The 17,043-nt window shown below is 44.4% G+C and overlaps 1 protein-coding gene across 1 annotated transcript in view; it reads right to left on the reverse strand.

Moving 5' to 3' along the window:
• Nucleotides 1-17,043, reverse strand: part of Abca4 (ATP binding cassette subfamily A member 4) — a 146,225-nt gene that overhangs the window by 36,548 nt on the left and 92,634 nt on the right. Inside the window, 9 exon segments of the mRNA XM_021157524.3 lie at nucleotides 3,467-3,644; nucleotides 4,620-4,789; nucleotides 5,004-5,078; nucleotides 5,199-5,304; nucleotides 9,764-9,796; nucleotides 11,411-11,505; nucleotides 14,580-14,766; nucleotides 15,514-15,612; nucleotides 16,077-16,201. Of these exon segments, the coding sequence (XP_021013183.1) occupies nucleotides 3,467-3,644; nucleotides 4,620-4,789; nucleotides 5,004-5,078; nucleotides 5,199-5,304; nucleotides 9,764-9,796; nucleotides 11,411-11,505; nucleotides 14,580-14,766; nucleotides 15,514-15,612; nucleotides 16,077-16,201 (1,068 nt within the window).

Consider the following 17,043-nt stretch of genomic DNA (forward strand, 5'->3'; position numbering starts at 1 on the left):
AACAGATCCTGAAGACATCCAAAACACCATCAGATCCTTCTACCAAAGGCTATACTCAACAAAACTGGAGAACCTGGATGAAATGGAGAAGTTCCTAGACAGATACCAGGTACCAAAGTTGAATCAAGATCAGGTTAATGATCTAAACAGCCCTATATCCCCCAAAGAAATAGAAGCAGTCATTAATAGTCTCCCAACTAAAAAAAGCCCAGGACCAGATGGGTTTAGTGCAGAGTTCTATCAGACCTTCAAAGAAGATCTAATCCCAGTTCTTCACAAACTATTCCACAAAATAGAAACAGAAGGTACTCTACCCAACTCATTCTATGAAGCCACAATTACTCTGATACCTAAACCACAAAAAGACCCAACAAAGATAGAAAACTTCAGACCAATATCCCTTATGAATATTGATGCAAAAATCCTCAATAAAATTCTTGCTAACCGAATCCAAGAACACATCAAAACAATCATCCATCCTGACCAAGTAGGTTTCATCCCAGGGATGCAGGGATGGTTCAATATACGGAAATCCATCAACGTAATCCAGTATATAAACAAACTCAAAGACAAAAACCACATGGTCATCTCGTTAGATGCGGAAAAAGCATTTGACAAGATCCAACACCCATTCATGATAAAAGTCTTGGAAAGATCAGGAATTCAAGGCCCATACCTAAACATGATAAAAGCAATCTACAGCAAACCAGTAGCCAACATCAAAGTAAATGGTGAGAAGCTTGAAGCAATCCCTCTAAAATCAGGGACTAGACAAGGCTGTCCACTTTCTCCATACCTATTCAACATTGTACTTGAAGTCCTAGCCAGAGCAATTCGACAACAAAAGGAGATCAAAGGGATACAAATTGGAAAAGATGAAGTCAAAATATCACTTTTTGCAGATGATATGATAGTATATATAAGTGACCCTAAAAATTCCACCAGAGAACTCCTAAGCCTGATAAACAGCTTCGGTGAAGTAGCTGGATATAAAATTAACTCAAACAAATCAATGGCCTTTCTCTACACAAAGAATAAACAGGCTGAGAAAGAAATTAGGGAAACAACACCCTTCTCAATAGTCACAAATAATATAAAATATCTTGGCGTGACTCTAACTAAGGAAGTGAAAGATCTGTATAATAAAAACTTCAAGTCTCTGAAGAAAGAAATTATAGAAGATCTCAGAAGATGGAAAGATCTCCCATGCTCATGGATTGGCAGGATCAACATTGTAAAAATGGCTATCTTGCCAAAAGCAATCTACAGATTCAATGCAATCCCCATCAAAATTCCAAATCAATTCTTCAACGAATTAGAAAGTGCAATCTGCAAATTCATCTGGAATAACAAAAAACCTAGGATAGCAAAAACTCTTCTCAAGGATAAAAGAACCTCTGGTGGAATCACCATGCCGGACCTAAAGCTCTACTACAGAGCAATTGTGATAAAAACTGCATGGTACTGGTATAGTGACAGACAAATAGACCAATGGAATAGAATTGAAGACCCAGAAATGAACCCACACACCTACGGTCACTTGATCTTCGACAAGGGAGCTAAAAACATCCAGTGGAAGAAAGACAGCATTTTCAACAAATGGTGCTGGCACAACTGGGTGTTAACATGTAGAAGAATGCGAATCGATCCATTCCTATCTCCTTGTACTAAGGTCAAGTCTAAGTGGATCAAGGAACTTCACATAAAACCAGAGACACTGAAACTTATAGAGGAGAAAGTGGGTAAAAGCCTTGAAGATATGGGCACAGGGGAAAAATTCCTGAATAGAACAGTAATGGCTTGTGCTGTAAGATCGAGAATTGACAAGTGGGACCTCATGAAACTACAAAGCTTCTGCAAGGCTAAAGACACCATCAATAAGACAAAAAAACCACCAACAGATTGGGAAAGGATCTTCACCTATCCTAAATCAGATAAGGGACTAATATCCAATATATATAAAGAACTCAAGAAGGTGGACTCCAGAAAGTCAAACAACCCCATTAAAAAATGGGGCTCAGAACTGAACAAAGAATTCTCGCCTGAGGAATACCGAATGGCAGAGAAACACCTGAAAAAATGTTCAACATCCTTAATCATCAGGGAAATGCAAATCAAAACAACCCTGAGATTCCACCTCACACCAGTCAGAATGGCTAAGATCAAAAATTCAGGTGACAGCAGTTGCTGGCGAGGATGTGGAGAAAGAGGAACACTCCTCCATTGTTGGTGGGATTGCAAGCTTGTACAACCACTCTGGAAATCAGTCTGGCGGTTCCTCAGAAAATTGGACATAGTACTACCGGAGGATCCAGCAATACCTCTCCTGGGCATATATCCAGAAGATGTCCCAACCGGTCAAAAGGACACATGTTCCACTATGTTCATAGCAGCCCTATTTATAATAGCCAGAAGCTGGAAAGAACCCAGATGTCCCTCAACAGAGGAATGGATACAGAAATTATGGTACATTTACACAATGGAGTACTACTCAGCTATTAAAAAGAATGAATTTATGAAATTCCTAGCCAAATGGATGGACCTGGAGGGCATCATCTTGAGTGAAGTAACACAATCACAAAAGAACTCACACAATATGTATTCACTGATAAGTGGATATTAGCCCAAAACTTAGGATACCCAAGATTTAAGATACAATTTGCTAAACGCATGAAACTCAAGAAGAATGAAGACCAAAGTGTGGACACTGTGCACCTTCTCAGAATTGGGAACAAAACACCCAGGGAAGGAGTTACAGAGACAAAGTTCGTAGCGGTGATGAAAGGATGGACCATTTAGAGACTGCCGTATCCAGGGATCCATCCCATAATCAACTTCTAAACGCTGACACCATTGCATACACTAGCAAGATTTTGCTGAAAGGACCCAAATATAGCTGTCTCTTGTGAGACGATGCTGGGGCCTAGCAAACACAGGAGTGGATGTTCACAGTCAGCTATTGGATGTATCACAGGGCTCCCAATGGAGAAGCTAGAGTAAGTACCCAAGGAGCTAAAGGGATCTGCAACCCTATTGTTGGAACAACATGATGTACTAACTAGAACCCCAGAGCTCTTGTCTCTAGCTGCATATGTATCGAAAGATGGCCTAGTCAGCCATCAATGGAAAGAGAGGCCCATTGGACTTGCAAACTTTATATGCCCCAATATAGGGGAATGCCAGGGCCAAAAGAATGGGAATGGGTGGGTAGGGAAGTGGGGGGCGCTATGGGGGACTTTTGGGATAGTATTGGAAATGTAATTGAGGAAAATATGTAATAAAAATATAAAAAAAAATAAAATAAAATAAAATAAAATGAGCACATTCCAAAAAAAAAAAAAAAAAAAAAAGATGTCAAGAGATAGCAGCCACAAGACAATTGCTCCCAGCAGTCCTGGCAATGTGAAATCCCTCCCTGCCCAGCCCCTCCCTGGCCTTTGGCAGTTAGGAAAGGCCTGGTACTCACAATATCCCAGAGGAAGTTGGTCAGCCAGTAGGTGGTGGGGCTCACACCACTGATAAACTGCAAATGTTTAGCTTTCGTCACCCTCTCCTGGATCAAGTAAAGGACAAAGCTGGCTGGAACGAAGGACATGGCGAAAATCACACATATGGCAACCACAGCATCCACGGAAGTAGTCAGTCTGCAGCAGGACCAGAGATAGGGAAGATCAGAAACCCAGAGCAGGTGTGCATCAGGCTCCGGGTAGTACTTATCCAACAGCACATTGTGTCCTCAAACCCTCGTTCCTAACCTGAAGCTTAGCATCCTGCTGAACTGCCTTAATCAAGGTTAAGCGCACAGTTTTGTGCTTTTTGGATTCATGAGTATATCCTAGCTAATCTTTCTTTTCCTTACATTTCTACTTATATGTTATGGTAGACATAAATGAACATCTGCAGCAATTCTAAGTCCTTCTTAGCCTTAAGTTTTTCTACAGGCTCTCAGTTTCCCGCAGGCACAGACAGGCTTGGGTTCTATGAAATCACATGTCCCGAGAAATGATCACATGAAACTCAAGGGATATGAGGCTGGTTATATAAGATTGGTCTCTGGAACCACACAGAAGGCTTGGCAGTAAGGAGACACTGAATCCTGCCTGAACCCCAGGAGGTTCTGATAGCTTCTCTTCTGTGGGCCTCAAGTAGAGCAAAAAGTTTAACACAGCCAAGATCAATGCTCTTCCTGCCTGAAGCTGAGACATAGGAACTCCATCTTGAGGAAGATAAACAGCTCAAAGTCTGGAGATCTGAGGAGAATTACCAGAATCTAGAACCACGCCAGGGCAATAAAGGAGCCTCAGTGAAGCCTCCAGGGCCTGGCGTTTTCTCTGTGTACTGGCAGGGAGGTTACGAGTGTAATTCGGGAGGAACTTGTTATCAAGGGCCCAAAATGAATGACCATAAAGTGTAAGTTTACTTTCCAAGTAAATGGAAAGGGGAAAGAACAGCCAAGCAATTTGGTCCAGGAAGCATTTGAAACCGGTATGTTCATATGATCCCAATGAAACATTACCACCCAGCCCTGCAACTCACTACACTAAGAAGAAGAAGAAAAACCCTCCCTTTGGTTTCCAGAGAGAGAGAAGAAGATGGGAAAGATGCCGAGAGCAGCTCACACTGTGATGTCCGAGAGCTGCTCCTTGGTCAGGTTCAGAGGCTGGCTGATGACAGTAATTCCATACTCCTCAGGGTCCCTGTCCCTAGGCAGGCTGGCCCGTAAGATGGCATTGTGAGCCACATTCAGAAAGCTGACCATAGCATGCCAGCCCTTGTTGTTAAACCATACCTAGAGGGCAGAGACAGGTTGATTGGATGGGCCTGGCTACAACGCAAGCATCTAAGAAGGGGTTGTTTAGAGGAAAATGAGCATGTGTGAGGTGGAGGAAGACTTTGGCAAGCAAGCATTCGGCACTCCAGCAGGTAGAATGGAATTTAATTACACAGGGTACGAAACAGTCAAATAATGAGCTCACAGGAATTTTTAGCTTCAGGCCAGGTACCTTAATGTTGTCTGTGGTTTCAAGATGTTTGAGGAAATCTAACATTTCTTTGGAGGCCTCCCTGGTAACAGGACCCTTGAACAGCACAGCAAACAAGAAATGTTTTTTTTTTTCTCCTTCTGTAGTACTTAAGATAATTTCCATTTCTTAATATTTAAACAAGTCAAAAATTCATCCCCAAAAGTCTTTACATACCCCGCTCACGTTCATCATCTGGCCAAGGTCACTTAGAAAGCCAACAAGTGCTTCCCCGCTGATGGGGATAGCAGGGAGTTTTCCTCCGATGGAAATTCCTCCATACCTACAAGGCAGTAAGAGAGCCCCTGTCAACGCCATGGTGCTCCATGCCCAGTAAGTGCCATCTCAGCCTCCAAATGGGATGTGGATGTGGGAGGGCTTTGCCTCGCAGGCAAACAACATTGTCCCACCTTGTTCTCCAAATAGTTCTCCTACTCTCTAAATTTAGAAGCAAGCAAAGCCACATTCTAGATTCCACATTTGAGAGAAGGCATACATTTATCTCTAAATCCAGCGCATTTGGATTAATGTGTTACTCTCTGGTTTCATGCCTTTTTCTGAAACGACAGGATTCGATCCTTCTCTATGGTGGGTGCATATAAACTCACCCATCACATCTCTCTCTGACAGGCACCTAGGTGGGTTCCTTAGCTTGGCTGTTGCAAACAGTGCTGCAGTAAACCTGGATGTGCGAGTATCTACTGTATGTTAACATATGTTCCTTTGGAAATATGTCAGGAGTGATATAGACCAAACCTGGTTCTACTCTTAGTTTTTGGAAAGAATCTCTGCACTGATTTCTGTAGTGGCTCGATGGATGTCCCCACTGATGGTGTATAAGGGTTCCTTCTCCCTCTGTATACTCATCAGCATTTGTAGTCATCTGTCTTCTTCATGACAGCCACTGGCTGGGGGGAGATGGGGTTTAGTGTAGTTTTGTATATATATATATATATATATATATATATATATATATATATATATATATAGAGAGAGAGAGAGAGAGAGAGAGAGAGAGAGAGGAGGAGCTTGTTTCAGCTGTCTACATGTGAGTGACTAGGTAGCTCTGCATCATCTGTTATAGGGTATCTTTTTTCCAGTAAACTTTTTGACACCATTGTCAAGAACCAAGTGGCTGTAACTGTGTGGGTTTGTGGGTAAGTCCTCTATTTTACCCTAGTTGGTTAATGTGTTTATTTTTTTAATTTATTTTATTTTTGAGATTATACTATCATAACACCATTTCCTCCTTCCCTTTCCTCCCTCCAAAACCTCCCACATGCCCCCTCCTTACTCTCAAACTCATGGCCTCTTTTTCCATTAATCATTACATGCAAATACACACATTTTAGCCAGTATTGCTATGATCTGAAGTCTGAAGCCAGATATCTGATGTGAAATCTTCAGCAATGCCCATTTTGTACATGGTTGTCTTAGCTACTCAGCATCTTTTTGTTCTTCTGTATGCATTTTGGGTCATTTTTCTATTTCTTTAAAAAAATACATTATTTTTATTTATTTATCATGGTGGGGGCACACATATATATGGAGGTCACGAGACACCTGGCAAGAGTCAGGTTTTTGTTTTGTTTTTCTTTTTTTCCTTTTGACAATCAGTTCTTGGTTTTACAATCTGGATCCAGGGGATTGAACTCGGGTCATCAGGCTTGGTAGCAAGGGCCTTAACTTTCTGAGCCATCACATCCACTTTTTCCAGTTCCCATGAAGAATGTCATCTTCAGCATGCTGATGGAGATCACCGGTGTTGAGGTTGGCTCCCTAGCACAGCTGTAGCCATTTGCTCCATATCTGGCAGCTACTTCCTATTGTTGCTGTAATATGCCCACCAGTCATGGACACAGAAAAAGAACTGGACTCAGAACAGGGGCATGCAGACCACCTACCCTGTTAGGTTCCGTATGTTCTGCCGTTTGTTAATCTTAAGAAATTCCCCATCTGCAGTTGTCACTCATGACCAAGCAAGATAGGGGTTGCCTTGAACTGTTCTGACTAAATTACTAAGGAAACATGAGAAAAGACCAACCGGCCTACAGCTCCCCCACATCTGCATATGAACTCATTATGGGTTTTGCAGTTTTAGCCTTTATAAGTTGGCCCCGAGAAATGTCCAGCGCACAGCTAGCTTTCAGCTCTAGAGTCTGAGCTGTTCCCTTGATCACTCAGTCTTTGGATATATGTTCAGTAAACCATCCCTGCCTGACTGACATTAGTGTTCTTGTGGTTTGCAGGGTGACTTCTGAACCCCAACAATTGGCATGTTGATAGGAGTCATTGTCATGTTGATGGGGGTCATTGTCATGTTGATGAAGGTCATTGTCATATTGGTGGAGATTGTGTTGAATCTGTAGATTGCTTTGAGCGATATCAGTATTTTTATTGATGTCAATTCTGTTGATCTAAATTCACATTTTGAGACAGTCTTACTATATTGCTCAAGCTAACCTTGCACTCCTGTACTCAAGTAACTCTCTTGGTTCAGCCTCCCAGTCACTGGAACTAGAAATAAAGGCCACTGTATCCAGATTTAAGCCTGTGTTTGTTTGCTTGGTTGGTTTTGTTTTGTTTTGTTTTGTTTTTGAGACAAGATTTCTTTGTGTAACAGCCCTGGCTGTCCTGGAACTCACCCCATAGACCAGGCCTCAAACTCACAGAGATCCACCTGCCTCTGCCTCTTCAGTGCTGGGATTAAAGGCGTGCACCACAAACAGCCCAGGTTAAGCTGGTTTTTAATTCTTTCCCATTTCTATTCCAAGATGGTGCCTTTATCCTGGCATAACTCCATCTTCTTCATAGTTTCCCTTAAAGTCTTGTCCTGTCTATGTCAAACTCTACATGCTTCAGGCTACCTCCAAGTCTCTTTGCTGGCTTTTCTTAAGGTACTCTTCCCTTTATAAACACCTAGCTAATTCTTGCTCATTTTTTTCCCTGGGTTAGCCCTTTTTGATGTCTTCCTCGACTTAACTGTGGGCCTAACTTGTGATTTCTCTTTTGTGTCTTCTCTGCCCTTTGCAGATAGTTTAGGCACTATCCAATACCACCACTCCTTTCTTTCTGTGTCTCTTAGTCCCATGCCTGGCTTAGACAGCCCAACTCTCTTCTGCCTCAACTAACTTTCTTTCTTTCTTTCTCTCTCTCTCTCTCTCTCTCTCTCTCTCTCTCTCTCTCTCTCTCTTTCTCTCTCTTTTGAGGGGGTATCAAGGCAGGGTTTCTCTATGTAGCCCTGGGTCCTGGAATTCACTTTGTAGAGCAGGCTGGTCTTGAACTCACAGAAATTTGCCTGCCTCTGTCTCCCAGGTGCTGGGACTAAAGGTATGTGCCACCCCCACCTGTCAACTCTTGTCATTCTTAACTTGGGTCTCCACCTTTGAGACTACCTTCTTTCACATAAAGATGAGAAAGTGAGTGTGTCAATGGTTGGCTTATAACTCTGATGTGGGAGGAGACTCCAGTTCTTCAACAGACAAAATTAAGTCCCACACACTCTATGACTAAGTCCCACACTAACACCAAGCCCTGCCCACTAGTGACTAAGTCCCGTCCATTCTAAGACTAAGTCCCGCCTACTAGTGACTAATAAAGCAAGACACAAGTTGTCATTTCTCAGGGTCTTGAACTGTTCTTTTGTCTCCACCTTCTGATTCAGCATCTCCCAAACCCCAGTTCCCTGTAGAGGACATTTCTGAAAACAGGATTTTACTGCTGTGCTCTTGAAGCTATCCAGAAGAAATAGCCAGTACTAGCCTTACACGGTCACACTGACTCTCTAGATTGCTTTGTGAGGGCAGAAACCAGGTGTAGAAGACTTCCTTCTAGAGGCCAGTTCTTTTTTTTTTTTTTTTCCTTTTTCTTTTTTTTTGGCTTTTTAAGACAGGGTTTCTCTGTGTAGCCCTGGCTGTCCTGGAACTCACTTTGTAGACCAGGCTGGCCTCGAACTCAGAAATCCACCTGCCTAAGTTCTTAAGGGAGGCTGGGAGATAGCTCATTTCTAGAGCACATCTGGAAGATTCTTTGAACCCCTGAAAACACTTGCGCCTCCAGAATGCTTGAAGAATAGGGTAGGCTCTAGAGCTGGGTCAGGTCCTTTACAACTTAATTTCTCAAAAAAAAAAAAAACGGGGGGGGGTTGTTTTGTTTTGGCTAGGCACAGTGGTACATGCTTTTAGTCCCAGCATTTGGGAGACAGGAATATCTCTGTGAGTTCAAGGCCAGTTTTGTCTATATGGTGATTTCCAGGACCATACGTTTCTGGTGTCCGTCTCATAGGAAAAGCAGGACCTCCCATAACACAGCATTTTTTTTTTTTTGGTTTTTCGAGACAGGGTTTTTCTTTATAGCTCTGGCTGTCCTGGAGCTTACTTTGTAGACCAGGCTGGCCTCGAACTCAGAAATCCGCCTGCCTCTGCCTCCCGAGTGCTGGGATTAAAGGCGTGCACCACCACGCCCAGCTAACACAGCATTTTGAAATCCTTTCGGGTCATCACTGTAAAACTGACTCTGAGGAAAGAGTGCCACCTACTGAACTGAGTACCCCATGTTCCCCCAAACCCTGATTCCCCAGCCTTAGTCAGTGCTGCCCTAACATGTTTAACTTTTTTTAAAAAATGAGATTGCTGCATAGTTCATGAAATCATATTATCTCCACCCCCTCCAGGCTTCAACTAATTTAATGATCTAGCAGTCACACCTATAAGTTATTTCGATGCCCCCAAATAGTTTCTTACCTCTGTTCATTGACCCAGAATTTGCTCTTTAAGCTGCAAACCAAAATAAAATCATGTAATAACTACCATCAGAATAGCATTAGCATTACATTTTCTTTCCAATCATTGGGGTATCTCAGTCCTAGGGATGCTTCCGCATTTCTTGATATCTGAACAATGTAGTGTGGAATCCGGTATGCCTGAAGACCCAAGTGATCCCTGCATAGACAAAGGACTGTTACATTCCAGCCCTGGCTCTCTCAGTTGCCTCTTGCATGCTGGACTTTCTGACTAGTCCTTTCTGACTAGTCAGGCCTCATGCTGAACCAGTGAACCCAGTCTGGACCTAGAAAACATGGCCAACAATCACGCCAGTGTGGAGGAAAGCCTGGCACTCTCCTTCTTTTATAATGCACAAGAAATTCTAATAACCACTTGTATCCTTGAAAGGAGTTCTGACTTTTGGGCATTTGGAGGTAAGATAATGTGGTAAGGAAACTCTAGTCCCTAGAATTCAAGCTGGCCCTGGACTGCTACTGTTCAGCTAAGTAAAATATCATAATTTCCATAATGCAAACTTGCTACTGAGCCAGGTTTGGCATGGTTGTTTATTGAGTTAATGAATAAACTCGCCCTCTGCTTTGGTTTTTGGATGCTCTTTTTGCTCACGGCCAGCTTGGCCCCACCCTCCTGGCAGCTGCTAGTACTATCTGCTACGCTCTCCAGCCCTTAGGTCCATCTATCACCTATCCAGACTCTGGTCTGGGAGGCAACTGTAAGTACCATTAACATTAGACAGTCTGCTTCATTTGAGAGCCACAGACCACGTGGAGACTACATCACACTTCCTTAAGGGTCTTTCTGGTGGATGCTTTTGCTAACCTGCCTGCCATTCATTTGTGAAGGGGCTGATTGATGGCCTTCCAGCCTAGGCCAGGCTTGATAAGAACAGCTGCAGAGCTGAGAGTTCTAGATAGCAAAGTGTCTGTGGATGTGTTCAAGGGTGGTGGTGACAGGTGATAATGAGGGTGACAATCGCTGTCCCCAGCTAGTGCCTGACCTGGCAGGGACCCAGACAAGGGCCTTTGTCTTTCCCCTTTCAATCTCCCTTGGCTTCTCTTTCTTTCTTCCTCCACTTTTTTTTTAAAGATTTTTTTTTAATGTGCATTGGTGTTTTGCCTGCTTGTAAGTCTGTGTAAGTGAGGCCAGATCCTCTGGAACTGGAGTTACAAGCAGCCACCACGTGGGGGCTGGGAATTGAACCCTGGTCCTCTGGAAGAGCAGCCACTGCTCGTAATGCTAAGCCATCTCTCAAGCTCTCTCCCTCCATGTTTACTCCTCAACTCCCCTCCTCTTCTCCCCACCCCTTACAAACTTTATCTTTCTTAACTCCTTAAGATATAAGGCTTCCTTATTGAATACATTTTTTGTGACATTTGCAACAGTGCCTGGGATAAACTTCGGCTACTTATCTTAAACAGAGAAAGAAACAAAGCAATTAGCCCTGAGTTGCCCCTTGTGGGTTCACACCTCAGTTATTTCTTCTGCTGTGAGACCCTCACACTCACTCGGCTGCCACCTCATAGTCAACAGTAGGAAATTGACTTTCTGGCATGGTTGATGTCGTCACTAGGCAGCCAAGATTACAAGTGTGACGGGGTCACCTACCTGCTTCTTATGAGAGCAGGGTACGTTTTTACCAAGTAGTCGGAGATGTTCCTGTTCGTGAGGTCTTGTAGGACTTCAGTGCTGCGCTGTGTCCTCTGGGACAAAGAAACACGGTCAAGATCTGGGGGAATGAGACCTTAGAGTTTGTGAAACTGCTGTTCTTATCCAAAAATTATGATAGACTCGGATGCCAGGAAACACTAAAGGCAGCCCTGACACCTTTCCAGTTCCTGCATCAGTGATGTGGGGGTCACCGTTGATCCCCACCCCCTTTTTTCTCAGTCCATCCATCACGAGAGACCATAAATGCAAACTCTCCAACACATTTGTCTCGTCCATGCTGATCCTGTTACCCCAATCTCAGCCACCACCTAGACCTTGCCTAGACCTTTCCAGAACCTTCCATACTGCACCCACAACTCCGCCCTTGAACCTCCACATTGTGTTCTGCACCCACTGTCAGACTGAGTTTTATAGATAAAAATCATCTTCCCGTCATCCCGTGCACCTGCACAGTGCTCATCGCTCATGAAACATCGCTTTGTCTCAGTCGACTCAGTGCCCCGACACTCTCCCATGTACGACATCATCTCTGTGAAGGCAGAGGCTTTCTCTCACTTGTTGGCTTTCATGCCCCCAGTACCCAGCATGCAGATATCAAAAAATATATGATACCCTGCTCTCATAAAAAAATCTAAGAGTGGAAGGTAATCAAGAGATTCGAGGGGAATTCAAGAGTGCTAGATTTTGGCCACCAGGTGGCAATGTCACATAGTGTTGAGTTGTTGGTGGAAGTCGTAGGTCAGTCAATCCAGGACCTTGGGGAAAAGCATCCACTGTGTAGATTGCCACACAGAAGTGGCTGACAGGATTCTAGGTGGTATTAAACCACCATCAAAATGAAGTTATTTTTTTCCTGTTTTCTAGAGCCCTCCCCTCCCCGGTGTGATACCTCCTTTAGCTCACGCTGTTCATCTAATCCTCCACTAGGTCAAGTGGCAGCCCCCGAGTGGCCGCAGTGTGCCAGGGACTGTGGTAGGGGCTCTGCAAGTGTGATCCCACCCCTGTTGCTTTCACAAAAGCCAACTTTACCAAGAAAGGGAAGCTAAGAAAAGTGGACCAGCTTGCGTGTGGCTGGGCTAAGATCAGATCCTGCATCTGACGGTGCTTGCGTCTATTACCTGTTTCTCAAATTGGCCTGAGTACCATGGTAGCAGGCTGCAACAATTGCAGATGCCTGAGAAAGTTTCTGAGGAACTGTTTTCTAAAACGTCTACCAGACATAACATTCCTGCTTTATCTCTGTATGGAGTAGAAGTCAGGGATGGGGCACATCCATATCAAGACCCCGTTGAAGGAATGTTGGAGCAGGAAGGGACATCTGTAGCTCTGACTGTCAGAGTCATTGCCTCTCTCACTTCCCCTTCACCTCCTCTGGACTAGCTCTTTCCTTCTGTTCTTACTCCCGGCTAAGAGGGAAGGTGCTAAATGAGGGTGAGTGGATGCGAACACATGTATATCTATGTGTATATATGTGTATAAGCATGTGCATGCACTTTTTGGTACGGGAGAGGTGTCTATTACAGAGATGGGACATTCAGTTTTGCTCAGGAGATGTGACTCCTAATGAGGAAAGGCAGGGGTGATGTACACTTGCAGACTTGCTCTGCCTCCTCTAGGACTTCAAGCATCTTCCTAAGGACCATAGGCCAATGGTGCCCTGAAGGTAAGTTTCTAAGTGAGACAGGCAGCTGTGAGGCTAGAATTCATTTAGGAAATGAATTCCTGTGCATGGAGGTCTGATGGTTTCTTTTCTCAGCCCAGATCCTAGGGAGTCAGGGATATCTGCAATGTGGCAATGTAGCTGTCACCCAAAGGGACAATCTATTGCCTGAGCAATATAAAGAGCAGGATTGACCCAGGACCCCTTCCTTATGAGCTAGCAGCTGTGATACATGCTATGGTAAATTTAGTTGTCTCATTATGTCTTCTTCCTGATGCTATTGTTGTGGCTTTCCCCACGGGCACAGACTATGCAGAATTCAGGTGACAGCCCCCAGTCTCTGTTGATGATGGGTGCTGTCTGTGACAGCTAAGTGGAAGGGTTATGCAGTCACTCTGGAAGTCTTCCCTGCACATACCTGAACCATCTGCTGCGTCCTTTGCTTCATTCCATCTACTCTACTGCCTAACAAGATAATTTCCCACACTTTACCTGGAGAGTTGGAGACCTGTGGGGCTCAGAACAACAGAAAAGAATTTCATAGCCACCCATGTTAACTTTCACACAGCCGAGAGGCAACCTGCATCCTGGCTCAGCCATGGTTAGGTTAGGGTTGCCCATCATTTGAGCTGCCTCTAGTCCTACAAAGTTCATGACCACATTATTTCTTCGAATCCTCATGATAATGCTATAATTAGGTGTTGCTCTTCTCAACACCAGGAAAGAAGATGAAGAAGGCTTAGAGGCTAAGAAACAAACCATGCTTCCCTAACTCCCATGCCTGAACCCTTCTCTTACAACACATGGACTCTGGGAATCATCCACTCATTGAGAAATAACAAGAGAAACCATCCAAGGCAGGCTCTGTACAAGCAACCAATCAGAGAAAAAGCCAGGCTCTCCTGCCCTTGTAGGCACTCCCTAAAGCCTCCATGGGGATTTGTCTATAGCATAGAGCTCAGCCATCATCAATGCCACTCTTGAAAAAGATAAGCTGCTGGCTGTGTCTGTTCATGTGTGTTATATACATAGTCCTTAGGCACATAGCTTATTTCCCATCCTTCCTGCCCCATTCCACCCTACCCCTCCCCTCTTCTCTTTGGAAAGCACAATTCCTTGGCTGCTCCAGCTGGGCCAGAACTCCGCAGATCTCCACAGATAGTGTCTGGTACACAGACCAGCATACCTGTTTCCCTTCTTGTGATGAGGATCAAACCCAGGCCCTTATCACGACAGTTCTCCACCGAGCTCCACCAAAGCCTCTACCGTAAGCTTAATTAAAGCTGTTAACCCATATGTAAATATTTTAACACTTGACCATACATCACAACATTATTTAACACGGAGAGAAAAAAGAATTTAAATCGGAACGATCAACCATGGGAAATAATTTGAAATCAATTGAAACACAGGAATCGTCTGCAGTTGTTAAGATGGAGCAGGTACCTGTGGGGGTGGGAGCCCTCCAGCACCCTCGGGGCACTCGGGCAGCATGGTGAGCTTCTCTCTGGTGCTGCACTTGCAGGAGGGAGAGGGGTGGGCTGCTGTCCATTTCTGCTTCTGGAACAGGTGGGTGATGTTCGGGGACACGGAGGGCGTCTTCCAGGAGGTTGCATTAATGCAGGGGTACTCCCTCATAGAAAATGAGAAAATATCCCACAGTCAATCCCACTGCTTAATCTCCTCCCTGCTGGGAAAAGGGATAGCTGGTGGCTCTCTCTTTCTCTGCCTTTCTCTTCCTTGAAGTCAGGAATTTCCCTCCAGGGGATTAGAGTCTACTTAAGGACTATCAGAACTACAGTCAGGCTGACAAAGCATGGACTAGGGACTAATTTGTGGACTTTTTTTTTTCCATGACTAGTAGCTCTTACTGTTGAGAGATGGAAAAAAAATAACAGGAGATTCTGAAGTGTGTCCATGTTGCTCTTTAGCGGTAGCTTTGGGGAAGGTTGGATGAGAGAAGGTGCTACAATATGCCAAGCTCTGAATTCCTGGTTGATTTCAACCATCTTCCACAACTCTCTTTTCCAGAGTTACAACAATGATTGAGAGCTGGCCATAGAAGTAATTCCTGCCATTTAAGGTCCAATTATATAGCATCATATCCTTCATCTTCTCCATCCCTGTTTAGTTGTTTGTTTGTTTTTCCCCCAAATGAGTTTGGGCAAATACAGTCAAACAATAGAATACTTCTACATTAAGACACAGAGCTGTCAAGGATGGAGGCTTCCTAGCACCAGAGGAGAAACTGGGTAAGAGCCTATCAGACACACGGACATGACCCAGATACCACAGAGCAGGATTGAGGGGTCTTTCTCAACACTTCCTAGTTGGCTTTGGGGTCTCCTAGGGGAGCTGTTGGTGTTAGCTTGGGACTTACGGAAGCCACTCTTCCTTTAGACAACGGTTGCCAAAGCCTGGCCTGTTCAGAAGGACATCTGCCAGTACTTCAAGGTGTTCATTGTTGGGTTCGTCCATGCTAGAAAGACAGAGAGGCTCACCTGGTAGTCAGACTGGGACAGAACGCACAAAGCACACTAACATGTACGTAAGCGTTTGCTGAATGTGTATTCCATGCCAGGCATACTTGTGAGGCACTGAACACCAACTTAGAATGGTTGTGGGGCTCCTGGAAGTGGGGTAGCCTACCACACACACCTAGACGTCTGATAGCAAATCATCTATGCCTCAAAAAGATGGAGCTTCAACCCCCTTTCCCAGGCTTCCCATCCTCTTTCCTTACCCTCCTGCCTTCCACTGTGTACCAGATTGCTAAGCAGCGGCTACTACATTAGCTTCCCCTTTAAGAACTCCACCAAGACTCTTTCCACCTTGGAGAAGATTCCAGGGAAGTAGGGAGATCAGGACCCTTCTAGCAGGCATACAATCCAGGCATATCACATGTTAAGGGATAATAATGATTCCTGGGATGAATCTACACACCTGAAGAAGGTATATTGATGCCCATACATCCAGGGATGAAGGGTCAAAGCTGGAAATTCACCAAACGGAGGCACAATGATTGAAAGCATCAGAGCCAAGAACACGAAAGTGGCAGGGAGAACAATCTGTAAGAGAATAGTCATGGAGTCACAGGCTGAAGAGCTAGAGATGATACACACCCGCGGGAAGACATCCAGTGCACATACATACACACATACCCATGTACACATTCTTTTAAGTATTTTTCCTCCACTTCGTATTCAGACACCAGCAGTAAAGGACAGGCTTCTGGGGGAATAGCACAGGCAAACGTAAAAGGCAGTATATGTAGAAGGAAAAAGAATATTCATTCCTGCACCCAGAGATAAACCTGAACATATGCCATGCTCGGCCAGCGCCTAAAGGCAAGTCTAAAGAACGACTCGCATTACCTGCTTCTCTTTGACCTAAAGTTCCTTTTATGAGTTGTACTGGCTGGGTTTGTGTGTCAACTTGACACAACCTGGAGTTATCACAGAGAACGGAGATTCAGGTGAGGAAATGTCTCCATGAGATCCAGCTGTAAGGCATTTTCTCAATTAGTGATGGGGGCAGGAGGGCTTGTGGGTAGTACTATTCCTGGGCTGGTTGTCCTGGGTTCTATAAGAAAGCAAGCTGAGCAAGTCAGAGGAAGCAAGCCAGTAAGTAACATTCCTCCATGGCCTCTGCATCAGCTCCTGCTTCCTGACCTGCTTGAGTTCCTGTCCTGACTTCCTTGGTGATGAACAGCAGTATGGAAGTGTAAGCTGAATAAACCCTTTCCTCCCCAACTTGCTTCTCAGTCATGATGTTTGTGCAGGAATAGAAACCCTGACTAAGACATGAGTGAAAACCCTAGAGAGAGGACTAGGCACACAGCTGAGCTGGTGTACAGCGTTTGTTCAGCATGCATGAAGTCCTGAATTCATTCTATAGCACCACATAAAGT

The sequence above is a fragment of the Mus caroli genome, unplaced genomic scaffold, assembly GCF_978045245.1.
Source record: "Mus caroli unplaced genomic scaffold, Mus_caroli_1 scaffold_3, whole genome shotgun sequence".
NCBI classification, from domain to species: domain Eukaryota; kingdom Metazoa; phylum Chordata; class Mammalia; order Rodentia; family Muridae; genus Mus; species Mus caroli.